The sequence below is a fragment of the Netta rufina genome (genome assembly GCF_964035555.1).
Source record: "Netta rufina genome assembly, chromosome: 17".
Taxonomy (NCBI): Eukaryota; Metazoa; Chordata; class Aves; order Anseriformes; family Anatidae; genus Netta; species Netta rufina.
The window spans coordinates 6,134,629-6,158,475 of NC_140141.1; the positions used below are offsets into that span (position 1 = coordinate 6,134,629).

The window sequence follows — 23,847 nt, forward strand, 5'->3', positions numbered from 1 at the left end:
CCTGAGGGGACAACAAATTCTCCTTTTCATATATGAAATGTTGTTGGCAAGGGAGAAGACGCCGGGACTGGAGATTCCTCAGCTCCAGCCTCACCTGGCCCATGGGGCAGCCCCAGAGTGAGCAGGTCACTGACCCTTATGGCACAGGGACATCTGGAATCTTGTTGATCCTCTTCTGAAAGGTGGCTGCCGTGTGGCTAGAGCCTCCCTGGCTGCATGGGTGAGCAGAGCTGCTGACCAAACCCACGGCTCTCTTCAGTCCCTGCACGCTGGTATTCCCAGTTTGGCCAGCCCCAAAGCCTCAAGTCCGTTTTCCTCCTTGTGGGCAGATACTGGTTTCAGTCTTGTGCAGACACATTTTTGTATGGATTAATGTGAAAATACCTTTGATCATGACACTAAGAAGCAAAATATCTCGTTGTAAGGGAAGCATTATCCTCGGCTGGGTGTGGTGCCCCCCAGACCTGGCCGAGCTCTGTATCTCTGCACATCACTACGTTTTGTGGCAAGGACACAGCCTAGGGTAGACACGGCCTCACTGTCCCTGCTGGCTGGTAATGGTGGGCTCTCTCCCACCCCTGTCCCCACTGGATTCCCACAGTTAGTCAACTTCCAACCAAAAACTGGAGAGAAAACTCTGTTTTCTCTCTTTTTTTCTGTTTTTTGTTTTTGGTTCCTTAACTGCACCCCACTGCAAAATGTCCCTGCTCAGTTGTTTCCAAATGCTAGCATCTCTAGGGAAGGGGTTATAAATTGCTAATTTAAAGCCTGCAACAGGATAATTAACTAACCAGTTTGATGTAAATGGCTTAATGGGGCTTTACTAGCCCCTTTGAACTTAAAGTAGCACTAAAAAGTAAACTGTAAATACCTTCAAGGAAAGTACTGGCATGCTTGAATGTGGGGCTGCTTCATTTTAAGGAGCAAGCCTGTTCGACTTGCCAGGAATCTGGTGTCCTGTGTGACAGCAGACATGTCAAGGGGGTGAGGGGACCGACCAGGCACCCCTTTGGGAAGGCTCTGCAACTGCTCTAGTTCTGCAGGAAGTGCATAAACTCTGATATATCAGGCTTTCAAACCTGCCCTGCCTGCTTTGGAAAATGTAAATCACAACCTCTGTTTAAATGCAACTGTAATGAATTTCATCAGGATTGAAGAAAAAAAAAAAAACCCTGAGGGGGAGGCAGCTACTAGAGTCCACCCTAATTTTCCTGGAGTTGTATTTGCATTAAGGTCTTTTGGCAAGTCCAGGCAGAAACGCGCATTACATTTTGTTTCAGAAGCCCTTGTTACCCACTAAATCTGCTGAGACAACGTACTGCAGCCCTGCAGCAGCTTTCAGTTTCTGATGCATCTTGGGGACTTTTGGGAGATCCTCTAAATGTTCATCCTTGCCGGGCTGCTACAAAATTCGAAGGGAGGAAGGCAGCAATTATTAAGCATCTAGAAATGAAGATTATTTTAAAGGAGGAGCATCTCTCATTGCTAGGCATTGATCTTCTCACTGGAGTGTCAGAGAGGAGAACTTCAGGCCCAAAGGCAGGCAGGAGCATTCACCTCTGTCCTTCTCTTTGAGAGGAAAGAAGCTCCTCCTGGTCCAGAGTGCTGCTCGGATCCATCTTTTCATTGCACATGCAGTGCCAGAAAAATTCTCACCACCTTCCTCGTCTTCATTGTTCCTCTGTCTCCCCACCATATTCCACCCATTGCCAGCAGCCTTCCTGGATAGGGGAGGATGTTTTGGAGTTTGAAGCACGATCCTCAATTACTTTTGTGACCTCTGACATACGGGATTTGGCTTTACAGCCAGTTTTGCTGATGAGTGTTCCTGGTCCTTGGCTGTGCTTTCCTGCCGGCTCAGCTGCACCAAAGTGGAAGACCGTGGGGTGTATGGCTGAGCCAGACCAGGCTCGATGCGGCAGGAGGGCAAGACCTAACCTTTACAGTGGCCTCCTTGATTTGGATGGCCTAAAACAGATCACGATGCTTCATCATTTATAGTAATAGATTTTATTTTTTTTTCCTGATCTGCAAAATGAGGAAACAACGTACCTGTCTTTCCCACTGGCAATGTTAATGCTGGCTTTAAAAAAAACAAAGGTGAAAGTAGGGTGGGCAATGATATAGGAGTGCTACGTCTTATCCTAAAAAGCATGCCTGACATGGGATTCAGCTCTGCACTCTGATCCTGCAGGTGTTGATGGGCCCGTTACATGCTAAGACCAAGATGCTCTGCTGTCCTTTGGAGGAAGCGCTGTGCCATGGCACGTCTTTGCCCCTGCACGCTGCCTGAAGCCGTGGCACTACCTGCGTGCTGCGCGTGGGTGGGAGCAGTGCGGGATTCACGCGGGGTTGGTTGTGTGAGCAGGGATCTGACAGCAGAGCGTGCCCAGCTGCCTGTGCGAGGCTGTAGCTGTTAATCCTTCGCTTTTATGAGCACTAACCTAGATCACATATTTAAAAATAAATAAATTAAAAATGCATGTGCTACTGGAGAGAGAGACTTGCAAGCAGGCGAGCCCTGTGCACACGCAGTGCTGACGGCTGGAGACTCCCTAAAGAAACGCCAGAACACCTTAGCATGCCAGCATTGATATCTTGGCATCTGACTGGGAAATGCAAATCCTCAATCTTAATCCATCATTCCCACATGCTGACTTGTATCCAAGGGGAGCTTCTGTGCAGCTTGTTATTCCCATATAACTTCAGCTATTTCTTTGCTTCCCAGCATCACCCCACCATGTGTCCAACTGAGCGTGGTGTCTTCCAGGCCTTTTATGGCAGATCTTTTGGATTTGTTTCTCTCATGGGAAGGCAAAAGGGCATTGAGTGAGCATGTGTGGCAGGAGGAGCAAACCCTGTGTTTGGAGGGGGGGTGTTATCATGAAGCTTTTCTAATTTTTACCTCCCTGACAAACTCTTCTGTAGAATTTTTGTATTCCTTGGTGAGTCCTTTACATATTATGATCAATTAAAAAATAAATGAACAAAAAAGTTTTTTCAGATGAGGAAAACAAAAATGCAGATAAAGAAAAAAGTGGCTTGTAATAATCACCCTCTTTCAAATGAGAGACAGTCTGAGTTGGGGATTCTTTCTGAAGCTCTGGTGTGCTTTTGACAGCTCCTAATAACCATATTTTTGTCTCCTACGATGAAAGTTTTATACAAATGGTGAAAGAATACATATAGGGAGAAAAAAAAGCTAGGAAGCCTAAGGATTTTTACTGCACCTTTGCTACATTCATCCCATTGCAAGACCCAAACTCGTCAGTTATTTTGGGGCATCTCAGTCAATTTTAGCACATTTTTTTAGGCTTTTCTGGAGCTCTGCTTATGTCCCAGTGACCCGGTCTCTTCTGAAGGGGAAGAAGTAGTATTTTCAAGATGGCAAAGCAGAATTTATTTTCTCAGCCATTTCACTATTTGTTATGAACAACTGTCTTCAAAAATAAAACAAAACCAAACACAATCAACTCCCTTCCAATACACCTTTTGTTTCAAAACCCACCAAACCCGACACCCCTACTTGATTTGTTGGTTCAAGAGTAACAGGGAAAATGTGAGCAGTAAACCCTGGCCCAGCACTTTCAGTGACTGCTGCTAGAGAGAGAACAAATCATGTGTAACAGTGCTTTCTTGACCTTTCCTCTGTTTTTAGAAACACAAAAAATTTCATCAGCACTTTCTGGCTACTACAAATAATAGAAAGTTGTGTGAAAATTAGAACATAATGAAGACAAATTTTAGAGTGGTGTCTGCTGCAGGGTCTTGGGTGTGTTCGCTGAATTGCCTCCTACTTAGAGAGGCGTTGGAAAATCTAAGTCCTTTCCCAACATGTCAAAACCAACTTTTTCAAAGGATGCAGTAGTAGTGCCAAAGCACCTTGCCTGTTTGAAAGCAAATTCATAGCATTGGAACCCTCTCTGCTTGGGCCAGCATTCTCACATGCAGCTGGGCTGTATTAAATCAATTTGATGAATTACCATGTAACTTTTTTCTTCAGGCAGGTCCCTGCTATTTTTCCCCTGCAGAAGATGAAAAGGATTTTTATATTACATACCTTGTTTTAAGACTTTGATTGGAGTGGGTCTGTGTATGCAATGACTGGTCCTGGAAGGATCTGGGGATTTGGGATTATTGTCAGGCTTCTTACGTTGAGGTACCTGAGACAGAAAGAGTGTTAAAGCCATGTTAGCATCACGGTGGCCTGCCTACAAATGAACACAGTCTCTCTTAGACAACAGATGTTTTCCATGATGGAGGATCCTTATGGTAAGAAGGATGCCACCTATGCCACAAATTCAAGTTCTTTACAGGAGACAATTGTTTGGGGATTTTTGAGTGCTTTCCCTGCTGCTAGAAAAGGTGTCTGCCAAGAAAAGGTTTGGAGAAGCGATCAATTAACCCCAGACGGATTGACCTGATGGGTCAGAGAAAGTTGGATGGCATCAGAACACCCCTATGTCTTACAAGGAAGATGAAGCACACCTCTTCTCAAATTGATGAGCTTTAGGACACGTGTGTTTTGGAGCACCTGCACTGTGGCATAACAGTGCTACAATTTATTTAGCCCTCCTCCAGGACAGAACTGCATGTGGCTGAATAATGTGCAGCCAAGGGCCTGGGACTGAACGCAGCTAGATACTAGATACAGGTGTATGGTAATGCACAATGCCAAAAGAGAGGTTTTAGTCCAAATATACCCTCATTAAACATACTTTCTGCATCACCTGGAAGTCTCTTGATGCTATTATATTAGCAAGCTCTGCTGGAAGCGGTAAGGATATAAGAATTTTATTTTTTCCTTCCAGTCCAAGGTGTAGCACTGGTGTTTGTTGTGGCTGTTAGCAGTAGTTTGTACATATATTACTCCTTTGGCCAGATTCTGATCATATTTATGGAGCTGTAAAACTGCTGAGTTGTTTCATCTGTGTAACGGAGGTTTCAGTCCCTCTGGCTGTTTTGGTTTTTCTGTTTTGGTTCTGGGTTTTTTGTTTTTTGCTTTTTTTTTTCTTTAACCACTTTTCTTGCTGAGAGGGTAGAGCTCTGTGGGAAGAGATCCAGCAAACTTTTAAAATAGCCTTTTAGCGTGTGTTGTTTTTTTTTTTTTTTTTTTAACTCTTGCTCAAGGTTTTAAATATGTGAATTCTCCCTGTGAATTCTCATCTAAGTGCCTATGAAACCTGCCAGTCAAGCCTGAATCTTGCAGGAGGTGCGGCCACGTTTGTGTTCTCAGAGCTCTCTGGCACAGACACCTGGTACACCTGCGTCTCCTGCTAGTTTCAGTACTGTCACAACTTCACCCCTCGTGCCTGTTTCTCTCGTACCTCCTGTTTTTCCCAAGGTTATCTGCTATAAATAGAATCTGCTCCAGCTTTTCTCTCCCCCACACCCATCTTGAGGAGAATAATTACCAAATGAGATGGTTTTAATAGTGCTGAAAGAAGGAGGGCGATCCATTCTGCTGTGCTCTTTGAGGCTTGTTTCTGACAGGAAATAAATGCACAAATGGCTTAGCAATTTCCTTAGGTGACGACTGCAAAGTGAGTAGCTTTCGAAATACTTAAGCCTGAGTATTTAAGCATTTGATAAACCATGGGTTATCTGAAGAATAAAATTCTTTTAACTGTTTTGGAACCGACAGGATTCTGAGCCAAGGTCTCAGTCTGAGTATAAAATGTAGTTGTTTCCTTAATTGTTGCTAGGCGGGTGGAGATAATTGTGGTATCTGTTGTTCACCTGTCCAGAAACCAAAGCCGTGCTCAACCCAGGCTAGCAGAGATGCTTTGGGTGATGCAGCTTGCTTTCAGCAAGTGATGCAGCAGCCAGAGGGTGCAAACATGTAGAGCGTTCAGAAACCATAAACCTTCTTAAAACGAATGCAAGTAAGGGTTTAAGGTGATGATGCCAACTTTGCTGTGCTTTAAACTATGCTCACAGCAGCCCAGACGGTAACGTGGTTACATCAAGAGAAGCAAAAGAGAAGCTGTCTGTAGGCTCTATGAAGCAACTGGTGAGCAATCGCTGAGGTGCTGGGCTGCTCTGCGCAGAACAAGTGCCTACAGATACAAATGCTGTGCGAAGGAACCATTAGTGGCACGCAGATACACGCTGGCAAATTAGGCTGGAGGACGATAAGACGCTCCTACAGCTTTTAAAGTCATCCTTGTCGTGATCACTTCACCATAAAATATTAATTTCTCCAGCGCAAATAAAAGCACAGCACATCTCCCAAATAATCTCTTAAAACCCAAACAGACCGGTAAGAGTAAACCAAGTCTGACCGCCCAGAGCTCAGAATGAAATGGGACTGGCAGTACTTGTTCAGGCTTTACAGCCACCTCTCTGCTCTACTCTGACAATTATTTATTACCACTAATACTGTGCTTTGTAAACTTATCCAGTGCTTTATGAAGTAAGACGTTTCCTATTTTAAATATGTTATAATCTTGTGTGCTGATAAGGGGTGCAGGTTATGCCTTGGATGTTCATAAACAGCATTAGCACTAAGAGTTTTATTAGTGCTGGGTCCTTTCAAGCCCGTGGCTCTTTCTTTTTCGTAACAACCCTTTCCCGGTCAAGTGCTGGAATAAGGATTTTGACACCTTCATCTTCCAGGCTGGAACAGCGTGGGCATGCTTTTGTTTTGCTGGTAGTGAAAGAGCAAAACCCAAGCAGAGCTCCAGTGGAGTGACTGTTGCTCTGCATGGGTTTAATCCACTGCCTTTTGATGCTTCTTTGAGACAAATCTCGAGTTTGGATGATGGCAGCAGAGAGCCAGCTTGTGAGATCGGAGCGTGTGTGTGTGTGTGTGTTCGCGCGCGTGTTTTAAATAAACAAACAATGGAACAGCAACTTCAACAAATTGTGAGTGGTGCTAATTTGTTGTAGCGCTGTCTTGCCTTCTGGCAGTGTTGATTTAGGAGAAGCTGAGCAGGCTGGAAGGGCTGAGGGAGATGCTGGTTCTTTTGCTGCGGGGCGTGCATATGGTTCAGCATAAAGCGCTTCGGGGGTCCCGTCCTGAAGATGCAGAGGCTACCAATTCCCCTCTCAAACAAAATCTTGGGCAAAACTACCTTATCCTCTGCCTTGCCCCTCCCCTTTCACTTTTTTTTTTTTTTTAAATGGAGGCATGTTTTGAGTCGTGATTCATGACAAGAGCCTATAATTTGTGTGTTTTGAGAACTGCCAAAAAATCCTTGACCTTGACAAGAATAGAGTGTAGGGAAGGTAAGTAGTAAGATACTTTGCTTTGGATTGTAGCAAAGCTTTCAACATCCCATGACCTTGCTGGGCAGCTTTTCATAACCCTCCTGGGGTTGTAATCACTGAAGCTGAGAAGCCTTCTGACAGAAGGCTGGCCAAATGTGCCTGAGATATCTGCAGCCCTGGCCCACAGTTGTGCAGTGCTGCAGGGTAAGGATGGCAGGATGCAAACCTCACTGGGAAGAGATGGGTTTGGAAGCATATGTGGAGTGACCTCCCTGTAGCCAGTGAGCCAAATGTAAAGAAAGTTTGAAGTCTCAAGTGGAGATAAGAGAGGAATAAAACAGTTGAAACGAGAATTTGGGTTACCAGTAGCATTTGAAGACAGTCAGAGAAGGAAACGTGAATTTTTAAAATGAGTAAAATCACAGAAACCATTCCTGCAATGCCCTAAGCTCTGCTGTCCCCTTAGGATATCTTCAGCTTGGACAGATTTGACTGCAATGCAAATAGTTTGCAAGACCTTGAGTCCGTGTAAGGCTGCCTGCTTTTACAAGTGATAGCGGCTTTCTGGCATCTTCTCGTTTGCCAGGCTCAGAGTTGCAGAAACACTGCGGTAGTTACACAGCACCCAGCACCTGAGTGTTCAGGATGCTCAGTTAAGCGTAGGATTTGGAGGGGTGTTTGATGGGCAGTGCAGCACACGGTCTGGATTCCACTGGGACTAATTCTTCAACAGTGCTGTGCTCAAAAGACTGCACAGGAGGGGAGCATACAGGAAGAATTTGAGGCCAGGTTGGTGCTTGGAGGCAAAGATTTCTCTGGAAGTACAGGCCTGAGCACACGGCCAGTTCTTGGCAAAAATAAATAAATAAATAAAAAATGATGGATACAATGCAAAGGGTGCCATAGTTAAAGCATTGCTTATTTGTGTTAAGGAGAACTGCTGCTGCAACCACAGGTACGGCTGAGATAAGGTTATGAGATTTGATCTCGTCGAAAAAAATGGGACGGCAAAGTTTGTTTCTCTACTCACTGGCACCTGGCATATGGTGAGAGAGATGACATTTTGGTCCAAGACTGTGACTGCCCACATCCTCCCCGCACCCCTCAACACGGAGCTTAGTGGAAATGTAAACTACTGCAACACGTTCACAGCATTAGCGGTGTTCTGTATGCAGATGCTCCTGCGCAGACTGCTGCTCTCTGCAGAAAAGTTTGCTGAGTCCACAACAAGAAATAAAACTAAGCAGGCCAATTGAGAGGATCTTTATCAAACCCTCTCCCATTTCTTCTAGTACTCCGGGGCCTTGTTTGCTCTAACAAACCCTGTAACTAAGGGGTCTGAGTCACAACAGCTCGTGGATTTAACACTCCCAGCTGTCTGCCTCATCCCTGTCCTGGAGATCCCTCCCCAGTCGCAGGGACAGCTGAAAGCCATGCATTTGCTCCAGAATTGCTGCATTTCACAACCCAGCTATCAGCTTGTACCTGTGGTGACTCAGAGCCCTAAAGCTGTGCTGCAACGGGGAGGCTGCTGTAAGACAGCCTCAGCTGGAAAAGGGTCACAGCGTTCCTTCCCCACCGCGCCCCCGGAGCAATGTCCGGCACGAAGCTGCCACCCCGAGCACCCCCTGCCAGCTGTAGCTCACCACAGCGAGGAGCAGACCCCGTGATTTTAGGACCAGAAGCATCTTCTCACTCCATGCAATTCATAGGGTTGTTGATTCTGCCTAACACTCTCTAGGATTAGCTGGGAGGTAGCAGCAGTCCTTTAGTCATGTCCTAAATTCTTGCATTGTAAAGGGAGAATTCTGTATGCCAAGGCTCAAAGGTAGCTGGGAGACAGGAGTTTTGCATACCAAAGGGCCCCTACCTGGTGGGTGGGTAGGGGCTCCCTTCCTCCTCTGAGGACTGAGCTACTCCACTGACTGTGTGGGTATTTTATTGCAATAAGGAGTCCTTAGATCAGTGTGAGGCATCAAAGCTGCCTGTACCACTTGCAATGCAGTTCCGAGCTGGAGCTGAGCCTGCTCAGTTGCTGCAGGGCTGCAGGAGGACCCGACATCTATTGCTGCTCACTGGCTTCTGAGCCTTTATTTGTGCCACTGCTGTGCTGACATCAACTGTGCTCTGCAGATCTGCCAGGGTTTGTGGTGCCTGGCTCTGCCTGACAAGATCTCCGACGTCCATGCCTCTGCTTTTCTCCTCGCATCTGAAGGATCTGGGCAGTCTTCATGTCAACGCTGAGAATAGATGTATAGTATACAAAAGCTCTGTTTAGGAATTGGCAGGAAGCTTTATTTCTGACTGCAGCGTGATGTTCTAGCAGTAGGAAACACCTTTGTGTTAAGCAGTTCTCTGCTAATCTCTGCCCTAGAGGGGAAACACAACTATGGAGAAGAGCTTCTTGCTTCACAGTAGCAAGAAGTAAATTGCTGTAATCTGGGTGTAAATCTGCTCTTGAGCTACTGTCTCGAAACCAGTCCAAAAAATACCTCAATGCAGCATTCAGCATTCCTTAAGCTGAGTATTGCTGAGGGTTTTGCAGAGTCCCGATGCTGGCAGGCGAGGTGCCTTGCTTTTAGGCAGTCTGGAGGGTGTGATCTGCTGGAGAGGGGAGCTCCAGCTCCCCGGGGCTCAGGCCCTTTGTGCCTAAAGCTGAAGGCCGTTTCAGTGTGGGTTGGCCTGTTTGTGCTGGCAGCGGCCCGTTGTCCGTAGTTCAGCAAATGCTCTTGGATCAGCGTAGCCCAGGTCAGTAAGCAAACACTTGCTTACATTTCACTTCTTCATTGTATTGACAAGATTTAAAAATCGACAGCCCATAGCAGTCAAAACAGGACAATCTGAATACAAAAGCCCTGTTAGCTCATTGTGGAAGGGATTCAGTTACAGAACTGTGGGGTAAGAACGCAGGTGGGAATAATGGGAACATGCTGTCCTGGGCCTGAGCCCAGCAGATGTCTGGGAAGAATGAAGATCTCCTTACATTCGGTGTCCTTTTCGTGAAGACACTTCCTAGCTGCCAGGCCACTGTCCCCCCTTCCATTCCCTGTCCTCCAGATAGATTCCTTATTGTAAGCCTTTTTCATTCGGCCTTTTATCTTTTAAGGTTGAACTGATAATCGATATTCTTCTAACTTTTCACATGTAAGATTTCTATCTCCAACAGCACAGCTGGAGACATGCAGCCATCAAGAGCTCTGCAAAAGCTCCATTTTGCCAGGAGGGTCTAAAACCTATTTTAAATCCCTGAACAGCCACAGGCTTATTTCTGGTGGGTTGTTTCTTTTTCCCACTGGGGCAGCAGCATCAGTTGTAGAGAGAGACCCGTACTTAGCCATCTACCCTGCAAGTATCCTCTTTGATAACTGCCAGAGCTGATTACAGGAACTGCTGGAGGAGGATATGCACTGCAGAGGATATCCTAGGTTTGACAAGCTGAGTGTCTGTGGGACGTGCCTTTTCTTGGCATGCAAAGGATGTTGTTGTTTTTACCTTTGGGCAGGGAAGGGTGGAATTACACCTCAAGTTTTGTGACTCTCGTATGAGCTGCAGTTCACCATGAATCAGCTTCATCTCCAGTCTCCAAGAACGGAGACTCAAATTGTTAGCGAAGCATTATTATAAACAGGAGTGGGTACACAAGATTCCCTTTTTCCTCCTCCTTGCTCCACAGATGTAACAAAAGCCAAAGGACTTGGCTCAACTATGACCACAGGCTACCAGGGGCTCGGGAAGAGGGACAGGGAAAAGGCCCCACCGCAGAGGATCAGCATTCATGTGTTTCTTTCATTGCCTGTATGTGGGGAACAAGACCATGAAGCTCTGGCACCGTGCTCTTCTTGTTGTAGAAGCATTTCTAAATGACGATATTTAGTTGCCTGAGTTCGTGGGCAGAAGGAAGCTGGTGCAGACACCCTTGGGATCTGCTGCTCCTGGATCCGTGTCGCCTGCTCCCCCCACAGCTCAGTGCCGTTGGAGTCGTGAATGGAGATGGCCCGAGCAAGTCAACAAGAAACTTGCAGAGGCCTTCTGCCGTGTTCACTGCAGCTCAGCAGCTCCGGGGAGATGGGTGGAGGGGAGGTTGTTCTAGCACTTACATTTTTAAGGCAGGTGGCCATTTTAAAATGTACGTTTCAATTTTGATTGCAGTTTTTTAATTGCATTTAACAGCGCCTGGTTCTCCATTCTGCATCCGTGCAGCCACGTTCTATTGATGGCCTGTTGTGATTTCAATGGAACATCATGGGATGTACCTGGCACGTCGGGCAGCACTGGATGGAGGTGCCTTTAGCCCAATGTACCTGGCATGGTAAGCGGCAACCAAGCGGTTAATCTGCATTCTACTGCTCGTAGTCTCAGCTTGTATAGCAAGGTGTTCCTGCTTTGCTGCAGCCTTGCAATGACTGGAAATCACTTTGCTCTCCTGATGTTAGTGCTTTCATGCACGTAGGGCCCCTACCCCTTTCACCGATGGCGATTCCCCTTCCCTGTACAGTTTGCCATGCAGTAGGGAAGGGACTAGCCATGTCAGGCTCTGCTTGCTCTTCTAGGACAGGAAAGAGAAGGGACTGGGGACATCATCTGACTCTTTATCTTCTCTCCTTTTTGGGGCAGGAGCTGGTAGCAGTTGAGCATGTATTGCCCACGTACCAAACGTCCAAACGTTGCCGCACGAGGGTACCAAACAGGTGCTTGTGTCCATAAGCAAAACAATTTCTGTGGGAGTCCTGCAAGAGCTGCTTCAGGGAGCCGGGAGGGCAGTTCTGCCTGGCACTAATTGGAATGTAACAAACTAAATAAGGGCCACTTTAAGTTTGCTGATGTGGTATCCTCTGTGAAATAATCCTCCATTCTCCTTCTCCTTTCCATGTCCACAATTGCAACAACAGCTGCGCATCCTGCTCTGCCTTGCATGTCGCTTTCTCTCCCTTGCCCAGCTCGCAGACCTCTTTCCGAGTAACTCGACATGTTGTTCTTACCTATTTTGAAGCGTGAGATACTCCTGTGTGAAAACAAGGGTGCTGCATCCTGTTTTCTGCTTGAGATCACCCCAAAGAGCTTTTGCTGCTCCACTGCCAGTGATGAACAAAGTGCATGTTCTTGCCTCTGCTTCCACATTCTGCTGTCTGCCTGCTCGCAGGGGCTGGGGATAGGGAACCGTGTGGGCTAACACAGCTCGTGCATTCCTCTGTCTGCCTCTGCTGCTCTGGAATGTGAATACATTTACAAGGCATGGGCTAATGACCTGCCAACTGCAGCTCCTAGGGGGAAGGTTAGCAGCCATGAAAGACCACCTCACTGATACCTCAGGAGAGCCATGGAAATAAGTTCTGTTGGGATGTGGGGAGAGGAAGATCAGATGAGCCAGTGAGCAACAGGAAAGCTCTTCCCACTGGGGTCTTCCAGTGTTCTAAAAGAGTTAGTTCCTCTGAGACTGAAGGGTGGAAAAGCGATCTGTCTCAGTTTCACCCAGATCCAGTAGTAGATAGACAAAGTATTTTTAATATTAGAAGTAAATTGGTGGAAAGAGCAACATAGGAAACGAGTGATTCTGTTTTGTCTTGTTCTTCCCCATGCTCACTACTGCAGCGTGTGCTCAGTGCAGCAGAACTGCTTGGGAAGGCAGAGATATAAGCCAGCAGGCCACTATCTTGTCCTAAGTATATTATAACATGCACAGTAGGCTAGCGCTTTGATGGCATCTAATTTGATACATCACATCTAATCTGTTTGTTGGTTTTTATCTGCAGTACGGTTAGTGCACTGCTCAGGTGCTCGGTGTCTAGCCTTCTCATCCATCCACAAATCCTCTACGTGAAATGAGTGATTCCTTAGATCTGTTTTTGATTGATTCTTTGCTTCACTGGTGTTGCTTCTTAAAAGGTAAACAATATTCATATGCTGCAATCTATAACACAGAGGTGAAATCAAATAGCATCTCCTGCCAGAGGTTGCTAGGATAACCCATTTAGCATTCATTCAGGAATTACTTTTATGAAGAGATGTAGCACTATTAAAGAGAATCAAACCTGTAATGAATATGTAGATTTTATACTACTTAACGGGGTGAAGGCATTCCTCTTCTCCTGTATTTGGCAATCTAATTTTAGTGATTTCCAGAGTCCTTATGGAAATTGAGAGCAAATTATGTTTTTCCTGCTTTGTAGTGAGAGCAGCAAAGCTCCTGGAGCAGCTGGTACGTTCTGCACCATCTTCATACCCACTGGATCACTGTGTGCTCCAGGCTGGGCACAGCAGCTCAGTTACCCAGCTCCCTGGGCACAATTGCTTGTGAAAATGCTATCAGCTCTTAGCTTGCGTAGCTTTGTTTGATGTGTGGCATCTGCTTGCAGCATTACTGCATTCTGTGATTTGTGCCCTGTATTTCCCACACCTTTGCATGTGCTGTGTCTCAGTGCCATGGATATGGTGGAGGTAGTGGAGAGCCTCAGCCTTGCTTCCTTCCTCACTTGCACAAGAATATGTGGCAGGTTCACTGCTCTGAGAACTGCGTGCCTTGAATGACTAGGAAGCAACCTAAATCTGAAAAAAAACATCTCGAATGCTAATTGAACAAAGCCTTTTGTGATTGTTTTAAATGCAAAGGAATAAAATTTTGCACACCAACTTCAATGCTAATAGACTGTGGCCCCAGTGAGATATTTACATATTCTTTAGGTTTGTTTGGTGTTTTTTTTTTTTGTTTTTTTTAACCTGAAATGCAGCTGAGCCTTTCCTTAGCCAGGGCTCCTCTGAATGGGGAGTTTATTTTTTGTATTTATGTGCAGAAGAAAGAAAAGGAAGGGGTCTTAAAAATTGTACTGAAATACATGAAATATAAACCACTGTAATTTTTCAGGGACTTTTGGGGCTTTTGTTGTTGTTATTGGTGGTGGTAGCCAAATGTTCAGGGTTTGTTAAGAGCCATTCTCTGCCAACTAATGGATAGCAAGGCTTTTGTAAGGCTGCACCTGCCATTTGTTTGGGAAGATCTGCTAACTTTTATGCTGGACTTAACCTTGTAGTTATCTTTGGTCCCATGCTTTCAGCTAGAAGTGAGATCTCAGGAATGCCACAGATTAAGGAATAATGCCTGCTTCTCTCTTTGCTAACAAGATTTCCAACACCCCCCTCTTTCCCTACCCCAAAAATGCATCATTGCTAAGAAGTGTTTATAACTGGTCAGCTCTGGAAGACATCTCAGAAGGGATTTCTTTGTGTTCAGGACTACACAAGATACCGAAGCCAGGCTGATGCTATAAAGCTTTTGCCAACAAAGGTACGCAGTCAAAGGGTGTGTGCTCTGACCCACCTGGCTGTCCTGGGAAAAGTGCTCAGTGGGCAATGCCTGGCAAACCTTTAAACATGGGGCTCTGAACTAGGCTGAAGGTTTTCCTGCCTTGTTCATTACATTCATTTTGTTGGGGCTGCTAAATCCACGTTAGACTTCAGCTAACAAATTCAAATGTGATAGGCAGCGTTGTAGTATTTAAAGCTGACCACTGCTTTTAAAACCTCCTAAAGGTAATAACCGACCCCATACTTACGTCCTACTGAACATGAGTACTTTTGTAAAATTTGACAGGTGAGATAAATAGAAGTAATTTAAACAACTTGTACTATGCTAATTTTTCTGCTGCAGAATGTCCTGAGATTTAATAATAACATTATCTTCCTCATAAAGGTCAGTAAAAAGCAAAACTATAATTCTACGTCAGCTTCCCGGGCTTTCCCTGCAGGCTCATTACCTGGCTTCAAGATCATTTAAAGCAGAAAGAAAAAAAAAAAGTAAAAATCCCAAAATATTTCCTGCCAGAAGCAGCAGCAATCCTTGACTTTTTGCAAAGGCTTAGACAAACACGTACACAGAGATTTCTAGGCCACTGCTTCAGGTGCCACATGAATGGGAAATAAGCTCACTTTTAGTTCAGTAACATACTTTTTTATCAGTGTGTTTAGGAAAAAAAATACTGGCTATGCTGTTTCCTTTCCCTTCCTGCATTTCTTTTTTTTGATGGAACACTTACAAATCCTATTGAGGGATTTTGTGTGTTATATGTGTGGAGAAGCACCATTCTATCTGCAGTGAAAATAGTGTAGTAATGGGCTGTCTCCTGAGCATGATGCATTTATACAGAGAGATGCTGTGTTACGTTGCAAGCCATGTTTTTGTCCTTCCCTATCAATATATCTTGGTGACCCAGAAGTAAGTGCTTTTACTGGCCTAGTTAGATAAAAGTGGGTATTTGGTGCCTCTCTTGTTGCTTCCTCCTTTTAATCAGCAATTCTGGAAGCAAGCCACTAAAGCCAGACACATCGCCTGCGTGCTGCAACTCTGATGTAGCTAATTACAGCAAAACTTGTTTTTAAAGTGCTCAACACTGCTCAGCGCTGGTAATCCCTGTCTCTGTCGTGTTTTTGTGATGCTGCAGAATGAATTTCTATGGCAGAAACACTACAGAGAGAGAAGAACTAACTGGCTAATACCACAGCAAGCCTGCATTTCCTTCTTTGGCTGCAACCCTTTTTAAAGGCAGCCACCTCAGGGAACAGTATTCATGTGCCAAAGGCTCAGTGGTGGATGCCCCATCTACTGGGTTCTCATCCACTGCTGGAACGGATGGGAACAGAAGAGAAAAGCAGAGCAGGCATTTTAGCTGTGGGTCAAGGTGAAAAGCCCCTGAGATCCGTGCGGGTGCAGAACTAAGTGGCAGGGCACTGAGCAGGGGCCACAAAATTGCACCAAACGCCTAAACGAATTTCAGGCTAGCCAAGTGGAGACATGTGTCCCGTGGAAGAAGGGAGGCACATCCTCGGCATTTCTTTTGGTAACCACAAAAGTACCATGCTAGCGAGTCAGCAGTATGGGAGGAAAAAATGCATTAGTTTACTTTTCTGTAGCTTTTTTCATAAAGAAAAATCTTTTTGTTGTACAGAAATGGATGAGGTAAATTTACCACCTTTCTGCCAACTGAAATCTTTTTATTAATCACCAGTCAGTAAGAATCACGTTTGAAAAAGGCTTATTTTTACTAATGAGAGTCTCACTCATATTTCTTTTCCTCGAGTACACATACTTGACCCCGAGAGAAGATAATTCAGTCTAATGCTTCATCATTTGAAGTCTGATGGGACAGAATGTGGTAATGGGGCTCACAAGCAATAAAAACATTAACTCAAGATGATTTTAAGACAAAACTTAAGCTCTTCATTTCTATGGATGTATGGCCCGCTCCTCCTTCAAAAGCAGAAATCTGTTTCAATAATAACATGAAGTGGGAAAGGAATGAAGAAGGGGAAGGCTAAAGGTAGCTGTTTTATGTCTGGTATTTAATTCCTATGTTTGAAATTCAGCAATTGCTTTAAACCAACTTTAAACTAACAGATAAATGCCTATTACAAATAGTAGCTGGCACTTTCGAACAAAAGTCTCAACAACAAAGTAAAAAAGAAAAAGATGTTGGATTTCTGAAAGCAGCCCCAACTTTAAATTCTAGTTATTATGTGCTTTACTAGCTACCAAATTTGCAGTTGCAGTTAGTTAATTCTGATCCTCCTCAAAGTAGATGTTTCCTAAGCGTCATACTACTGGGAAAGTCAATATAAATATCTAAACTAAAACACATCATAAATACTGTTTGTGAAACACATGAACTACGCAGAGGGAACCACAATCTTCCTCTCTTCTCAGTATTTCAGGGCAGAGAGACCGTGACTTGAGACAGGTTATTTGACTCTATCAGTTTAAACAAAATTCCTTCAAGCTAAGGGAGGGGAATTGACTTAAGAAAACAGTTTCAGATTGCTGAAGACTTTTGGTGGCATTTGGCTCGCTCAACACCCTGAATTTCAGCCAGCTCGGGGTTGATTCTAGCCCCTGAGGTTAGTGGATTGGGCTGTGGACATTGCCAGGGGGCTGGTTTTTAAAGCAGCCTTTCATACTCTTAAGGAGATTTCCCATTCGCACCTCAGTGTGATTAATTCCATCTCCTACAGATTTAGTTGCTACATGTCATTTTCACAACCCCAGAGCCACCGGGTTTTGTAAGACTTCAACATGTAAAAGCCAGGAAACAAACTCCATGGTAAAGCAGGGAAGCTGCAGCTTATGCCAATTATTTTACATGCTCAGATACACAAACGGCAGAGAGGTAGATGCTTCTTTTTTCTTCCCTTTTTCTATCTCCCCATTCACCCTTCAGATTTGCACCAGGGAAGGGAAACAGCTTTCCTCTGTACCTAACTATTGTTTCCTCGCTGGTAGCTTTTGAACGCTAATTCCAGCCAATGCTGATTTCTTTTGTAAAAAGATACTCGCAAATCTGAGTTTTGAGAGAACCAAAAATGAGAGCCACTGATGAGAACCACTCCTGTCTGTGCTCCGAGCAGGATCACAGCTTGCAAGGCTGGATCATTCCCAGGCCTCCTTAGTCAGTGTCAAGCCGAAGGCAGCCTGCACCGTGTTAAGCCAGTCTATTAAATGTCGACTTGCTCAAGTGGAAACAGCAGGTTCACACTTCTCGTCCTCCTGTTTTGCAGGTGGTAAAGTGAAGGTGAAAGGAAGAGAAGGTGGAGATGGAACTGCCAAATCATGCCAAACAACTGCTACTGCAGCTGAACCAGCAACGAGCCAAAGGTTTCCTCTGTGATGTGATCATTGTGGTAGAAAATGCCCTGTTTCGTGCCCATAAGAACATCCTGGCAGCCAGCAGCATGTATTTCAAATCCCTTGTCCTGCATGACAACCTGATTAACTTAGACACGGACATGGTGAACCCCACCGTGTTCCGGCAGATCTTGGACTTTATTTATACTGGTAAGCTCTTAACGACTGACCAGCCCGGTGAACAGAACTTTAATGCTCTCCTCACCGCAGCAAGCTACCTCCAACTGCACGACCTGGCAGCTCTCTGCAGAAAGAAGCTGAAGCGGAGCAGCAAGTCCTTTGCTGGCAAGGCCGGCGGCCTCGGGGTCGGGAGATCCGCCAGGAGTCAGAGACTTTCCACCGCTTCGGTCATCCAAGCTCGCTATTCAGGGTCAAATGAGGGGATGAAGGGCTCGCACTCGAAGGAGCTGTCAAAGGGAAAGCTCTCCGATGACGAGGTCTTCATCAGCAGCTCCAACCAAGAGAACTGTCACTCCTTAAGCAGGGGAGCCAGTAAGAACGGCGGTGGGGGCGGCAGCGCGAACGGGAGCACCGGCGACCAGGAGCTAGGCCTCGACCTGTCCAAAAAAAGCCCGTCGCTCCCTGTTGCAGCCTCCCACGATGACACGCAGCACAGCGAAAGCCAGCACGGCTCTCCCCAATCTGCCTCAGCCCCCGCAGCCAACAGTGCCTCATCGTTCGACGAGTCTGGAGTCGGAGCCCCTCACAGCATGGCGGACAGCAGCGACCCCATGGAGATGGATCTGAGCGAGGAGTGCCACCACGCGCTGACGGAGAGCAGCCAGCGCAAGGGCCTCCGGCACTCGTCCCGCAAGAAGGAGTGGATCAAGAAAGACAGCGCCTTTGACCGAAAGGAGGGGAGCAAAGACAGGGACGAGGGCGAAGGGCTGCCCAACGGCATCCTGCTGGGGCCCTTGTCCAAATCTGTGGAGCGGAGCTTGGCCGGAGCCTACGGCGCAGACCTGCCCTACCCGTGCAAGGAGGAGGTGGAAAACGGGAAGGAGAACAGCGACGACAGCGGCCAGAGCGAGAGCGAGAGCGGCGGGCACACCAGCGCCAACTACGTCTACCGGCAGGAGGGGTTTGAGCCAGTGGCCTACGGCGACAACCTGTACGTCTGCATCCCCTGCGGCAAAGGCTTCCCCAGCTCCGAGCAGCTGAACGCCCACGTGGAGACGCACACCGAGGAAGACCTTTACATCAAGGAGGAAGGCACGTACGGCAGCAAGGATGAAGCTGAGGATTTGTCCAACCCCAACCAGGCCTACGCCGCCGAGTCCCGGCCCTTCAAGTGTTCGGTGTGTGAGAAGAGCTACAAGGATCCAGCGACGCTGCGGCAGCATGAGAAGACTCACTGGCTGACACGGCCCTTCCCTTGCAACATCTGCGGCAAGATGTTCACGCAGCGGGGCACCATGACACGGCACATGCGCAGCCACTTGGGGCTCAAGCCCTTTGCTTGCGAGGAATGCGGGATGCGCTTTACCAGGCAGTACCGACTGACAGAGCATATGCGTGTCCACTCAGGAGAAAAACCTTACGAATGTCAACTGTGTGGTGGGAAATTCACCCAGCAGCGCAATCTGATCAGCCACCTGCGAATGCATACCTCTCCCACATAAGCCAAAGACTCCAGAATGAGCTTCGAGCCCATCCGCAGTGATTTACCTTTCTGTAGACTTGCTGCTTAAAAAAAAAAAAAAAAAGAAAAAAAGAAAAAAAAAACAAACAAAAAAGGGGGCAGCTCCCCACACTCTGTTCAGTCATGGGAGGCCTAAACAAATGTAGCTTTAACATTTAAAAAAAAAAAAAAGTTCCTTTTTTCCCTTTTTTAAAAAAAAAGAAAGGTCCACAGCCAAGCTGATGCATTTAGTCCAACTCTCCCTCCAAATCTTGGTGATCTGGCAAGAAATGCCGCTTCTCTTTGAGCACGTTGACTTCTTTGCCATATTGATTACCTGCAGCGGGAAGCAGGACTGTGGGGGAACTTTTGACCTCCGCTGGCTGCCTCCTCCCTGCCTCGTTCCTTTGTGTTGCTGTTACCCTACTCACGTCCTCTTTTAACATCCAACTCAGTAGGGGCATTTCTTGCCATTAAAGAAAAAAAGTACATCTTTTCAGCGGCCTGAGCAGCTGTGAAATAACACAGCATCACCCTCACGAGCGTGGCAGCTGTGTCTGTGGACCATCTCACAGGGTCGGCAGCCCCTTCGGATCCGGTGGGAAAGCCACAGCAGTGGTGGGACCCCCCAGCCGTGCCCATGGGCTGCCCAGGGTGGGGAGAGCAGCCTCCCGAGGCGTGCACCGCCAGAGTGCTTCACTTCAAGAAGTGGTGATGCTTCCCTTGCCATCCCTCCCTCTTTTCGTTTTGATCTTTCTCCCTGGCACGCATAACCACACGCCACCCTTCCCCACAAAACACGCAAACCTCTTCTGCCTTACCCATGACTGAACAGGGCCTGGATGCCCTGGGAATTTCCTTCAGTGAGCAGGGGGTCGTCTTTACTTTTCTAGTAGTTTCGTATGAATATTCTTTGCTTAGAGGTACTTGTTTTATTAAAGGAAAAACCATTGTAACGTTTATGTGAATGTTTGAACTGGAAGGTCTGAGGTTAATTCTAGGGTGGGTGGGTGGGGAGGGGGTTTGATGTAGGCTGGACTTGCTACAAGTTCCTTAGGTACTTTTTTATTATTTTTTATTTTATTTTTTGTGTGTGTGTATGTTTTTAGCTTTCCTCCCTCACTAAAGAGCGAGTCTGTGTGGACAGACTTGTTACCTTTGCTACCTCTTGAATTCATGAGAACAATAAGATGGTTAGTGAAAGATTAGGCATTTTTTTCTCTTATTGTAAGTAATTAAATGTATAAAAGTAGAAGCTAAATTAAAGTTAAGGGATTTTTACCACCCTGTCCTTCCATCGAAAGTCAGCTAGAGAAATATTAACGCAAAGCTTGGCCAAAGACAAAGCAAAAAATACGCAGCGCCAGAAGCTGTGCTGGCTGCTTGGATTGGCTCGCTGGCAGTCTCTTGGCTGGTTGTAGTAACTTTTAGATAAAAGAAGAAAACTTCTCTGAGCTTTCTGGGCCCTTTCCAGCTTTGTTTATTGACTCTGGATACTTTGGGGAGAGGAAAATGTCCCCCTCATCTTCCGCTCCCCCAGCACATCTGGGTCAGTCTGCAAACACCTGGCAGGACAGAGGGTGAGGGCATAGCAGCCTATAATTTACTAGAATCCAGAGTGCAATAAGGTGGGGGAGAGGAGGAGAAAGCAAACCAAAGTGTTTCATATCCTCCCTTTTAGACAATTTAACACACGCACACAAAAAGAAAGAAAAATGAAAAGAAAAAGAAACAAAATGTTCTTGCAACATCTGCATAAGACATCACAGCCAACAGCTGCTATTGGTTTAGGAGAGAAGACAGAGAACGTAGCCCACCGATTCTTGGCCCCCTTGACTTTGTTGGCGTGACCTTGTGGAAAGCTATGGCTTATTTCAAGCCTCCCGTGACTGTGGTGGTAAAAATTCACAGCCAGTAGAATCATCCCTTCTGAATTGAGTAAGGTTTACACTTGCGTTTTTTCATATTTTTTTTTCTGCTCAAACCAGTATAGTCTCTATGTGTAGGGTTTACCAAACCTCACATTTTGTCTTTTTTTAAAAAACAAACAACGAAACCATTTTTTTTAAGTTTTGACCAAAAAAGAAAAAAGAAAAAAAAAGGAAAAAGTGAGCATGTTTAACTAAAACAAAGAAATATAAGCTTCATTTTGTTTTGTTTTGTTTTGTTTTGTTTTGTTTTGTTTTGTTTTAAGGTAGACTAGTCCAAAAGAAGTTTTTGGGTCAATTGAATGAACTGAGGAAACTGGAATCCAGGCTCCAAGCAATAGAGAACCCAACTGCGCCTTGGCCTGGTGTCACGTTACAGGGAACACGCTCGCCCCTCTCCTGCCCGCTCCGCTCTGCTTCTGCTCGTGCCATTGTCTGCCTGCTCCGGCCCCGCTGCGAGCTGGGGGCATGAGGGGAGCCTGGCCTTCTTTTTGCTCATTGTGCCGCGATGCACTGTTTTCTTTTGCGGGGTTAGGTGGGTTTTTAGTGTCTTTAGCACTTCCACGTTTTGAATATATATTGAATTCTTCTCCCCTCGATTCCCTGCCAAGCCCTGAGAACGTCCCCGGAGTCGTCTCGGGGTGAGACGGGGAAGGCCTTGCCATCTACCTTTTTCTCGGAGCAAGTCTCAGCAGGGCCCAGGGACAGCCGTGCGAGATGAGTTCCTAGGCACTTTGACCCTGCCTTTCCCTTCCCTCCAGCAGCCCGCAGGCTGAGCTGGACCCCGGGCTGCCTGCCGAGCACGGCTCCCCTTGCCTGGCTCCGGACCCGTGGAGCCCAGCTTGCCCGAACAATTTTTATCTCTTTTGGTGAGCGGCACGCGGCTGGCGCTGAGCTCTGCCCCCCGCTGCCACTGCCCCCCTTGGCTGTGCCCTGCGGTGGCTCTGGCCCTGGGGACAGCAGGAGCCTGAGCAGAGCCCCCTTGGGAGCAGCCGGAGCTGCTGCCCTCGGTTAGTGCCATTTCTACAGCACGAGTGTGGGTGGTGCAGCCTCTCCTAACCCCTCCGCCCCTCCAGGCCCCCGCTTCATTTTTTTTTAAGCCTTGAGAATCATTGTGACGATTCAGGACCCAATGCTATTTGATTTTTTTATTTTTTTTTTTTTCCGGAGCGTTTTTTTAAACTTTACCCCCCTCCCCCAGCACTTAAACAATACGACATAAAGTCTGTGTACAGCGAGAGTATTGTACAAAAGGAAATTTTGTTCTTTTTTTTTCAAGTAGCTGTGTAAAGTTGTGTTCCATAGATTGAGTATAAACAACATTTTCCAAATTGTGACAGTAATAATGAATAACTAATAATACTCAAAACTTCAGGGACTGTTTAAGGCCTGCTTTGGGCCTGAACACTCAACTGCATTTGTACGACATAGTATTGTATCAAACATTTTTCTGTATTTTAATGAGAAAGCAAAACACTAGTTTCATATTTAAGATTTTAAGAGTTTTAGGGTGGGGGGGAGGGAGTTGCATTTTTTTTTAATTTTATTTTAATTTTTTTTTTTGAAATACACAAAGAGCCTCAAGAGGAATAAAGCAATTTAAAAACAACAAAAAAGAAAAAAAAAAAAAGAAAAAAAAAGAGGCCTGGCAGCTTAAGTATATGCTTTAGTCACTTAGTTCCAGAATGTTTTCGGAATAACAGGAAAAAAAAAAAGATAAAATAGCAAAAGTTGTATAAAAAATAAAGAAGCTCATACCCAAATTCACAAAACTATTTTTTAAACCAAAGCACATTTGAATGAGTATGGAACCTCACTTGGCTCAGAAAAGTACTAATATATTTATCTCATTGTTTACATAAACTTTTACAGTTTCAGACCTCAACAGATCTAGGGGCCAGTCAAAATTAATCTTTGCTTTTTCCATTGGTTTGTCTTCTGAAGGCTACTGCAGCGTTCCCCAAACCGAGAGGGGAAACCTGCGACCCGGCCTGCATTCCAGCACTGCTCGGGGAGGGCGATCAGAAATACGGCACGGAGATTTAGGGGTTTTGTCTTCAACCCACGAGGGGCATCGCAGGAGAGACCCAGGCAGGACCGCGGAGGCACTCCTGGGAGTGTCTCCATCTGGGCAAGCAGGAGGTGCTTTGGGCTAGGGCCACTGCAGCCAGGGCTGCCCAGGCCCTCGGTCTGCAGGTGCGGCAGGGAGGCGAATATTGGTATTTGGCCTAAACCAGCCGAGCTCTTCCTCAGAGGAGGAGGAGTGGGTAAAGAAAGGGTAGGGAGAGACGCGAGAAGCTCTAGAGATCAGAGAAGGGTGTTGGCAGAGGATGGTGGGAGCCGCTGTACCCAGCACATCTCCTTACCGCTAGCCATGGGTGAGCTGGGCTGAACTGTTTTCCAGTCCTTACTGCAGAACG

The 23,847-nt window shown here is 46.2% G+C and overlaps 1 protein-coding gene across 2 annotated transcripts in view; it reads left to right on the forward strand.

Annotated features, from left to right (window-relative positions):
- Positions 1 to 19,500, forward strand: part of HIC2 (HIC ZBTB transcriptional repressor 2) — a gene marked incomplete at its 3' end in the record, with an annotated part of 32,091 nt that extends 12,591 nt beyond the window's left edge. Inside the window, exons 2-3 of one of the 2 annotated variants that reach the window (XM_084297184.1) lie at positions 11,383 to 11,521; positions 17,752 to 19,500. In XM_084297184.1, coding sequence (XP_084153310.1) covers positions 17,788 to 19,500 — 1,713 coding nt within the window. In that variant the 5' untranslated portion in view covers positions 11,383 to 11,521; positions 17,752 to 17,787. Of the gene's footprint in view, positions 1 to 11,382; positions 11,522 to 14,401; positions 14,492 to 17,751 lie in introns of those variants that run through there. The other variant, XM_084297185.1, reaches the window with a different exon arrangement.
- Positions 19,501 to 23,847: the final 4,347 nt, after the last annotated feature.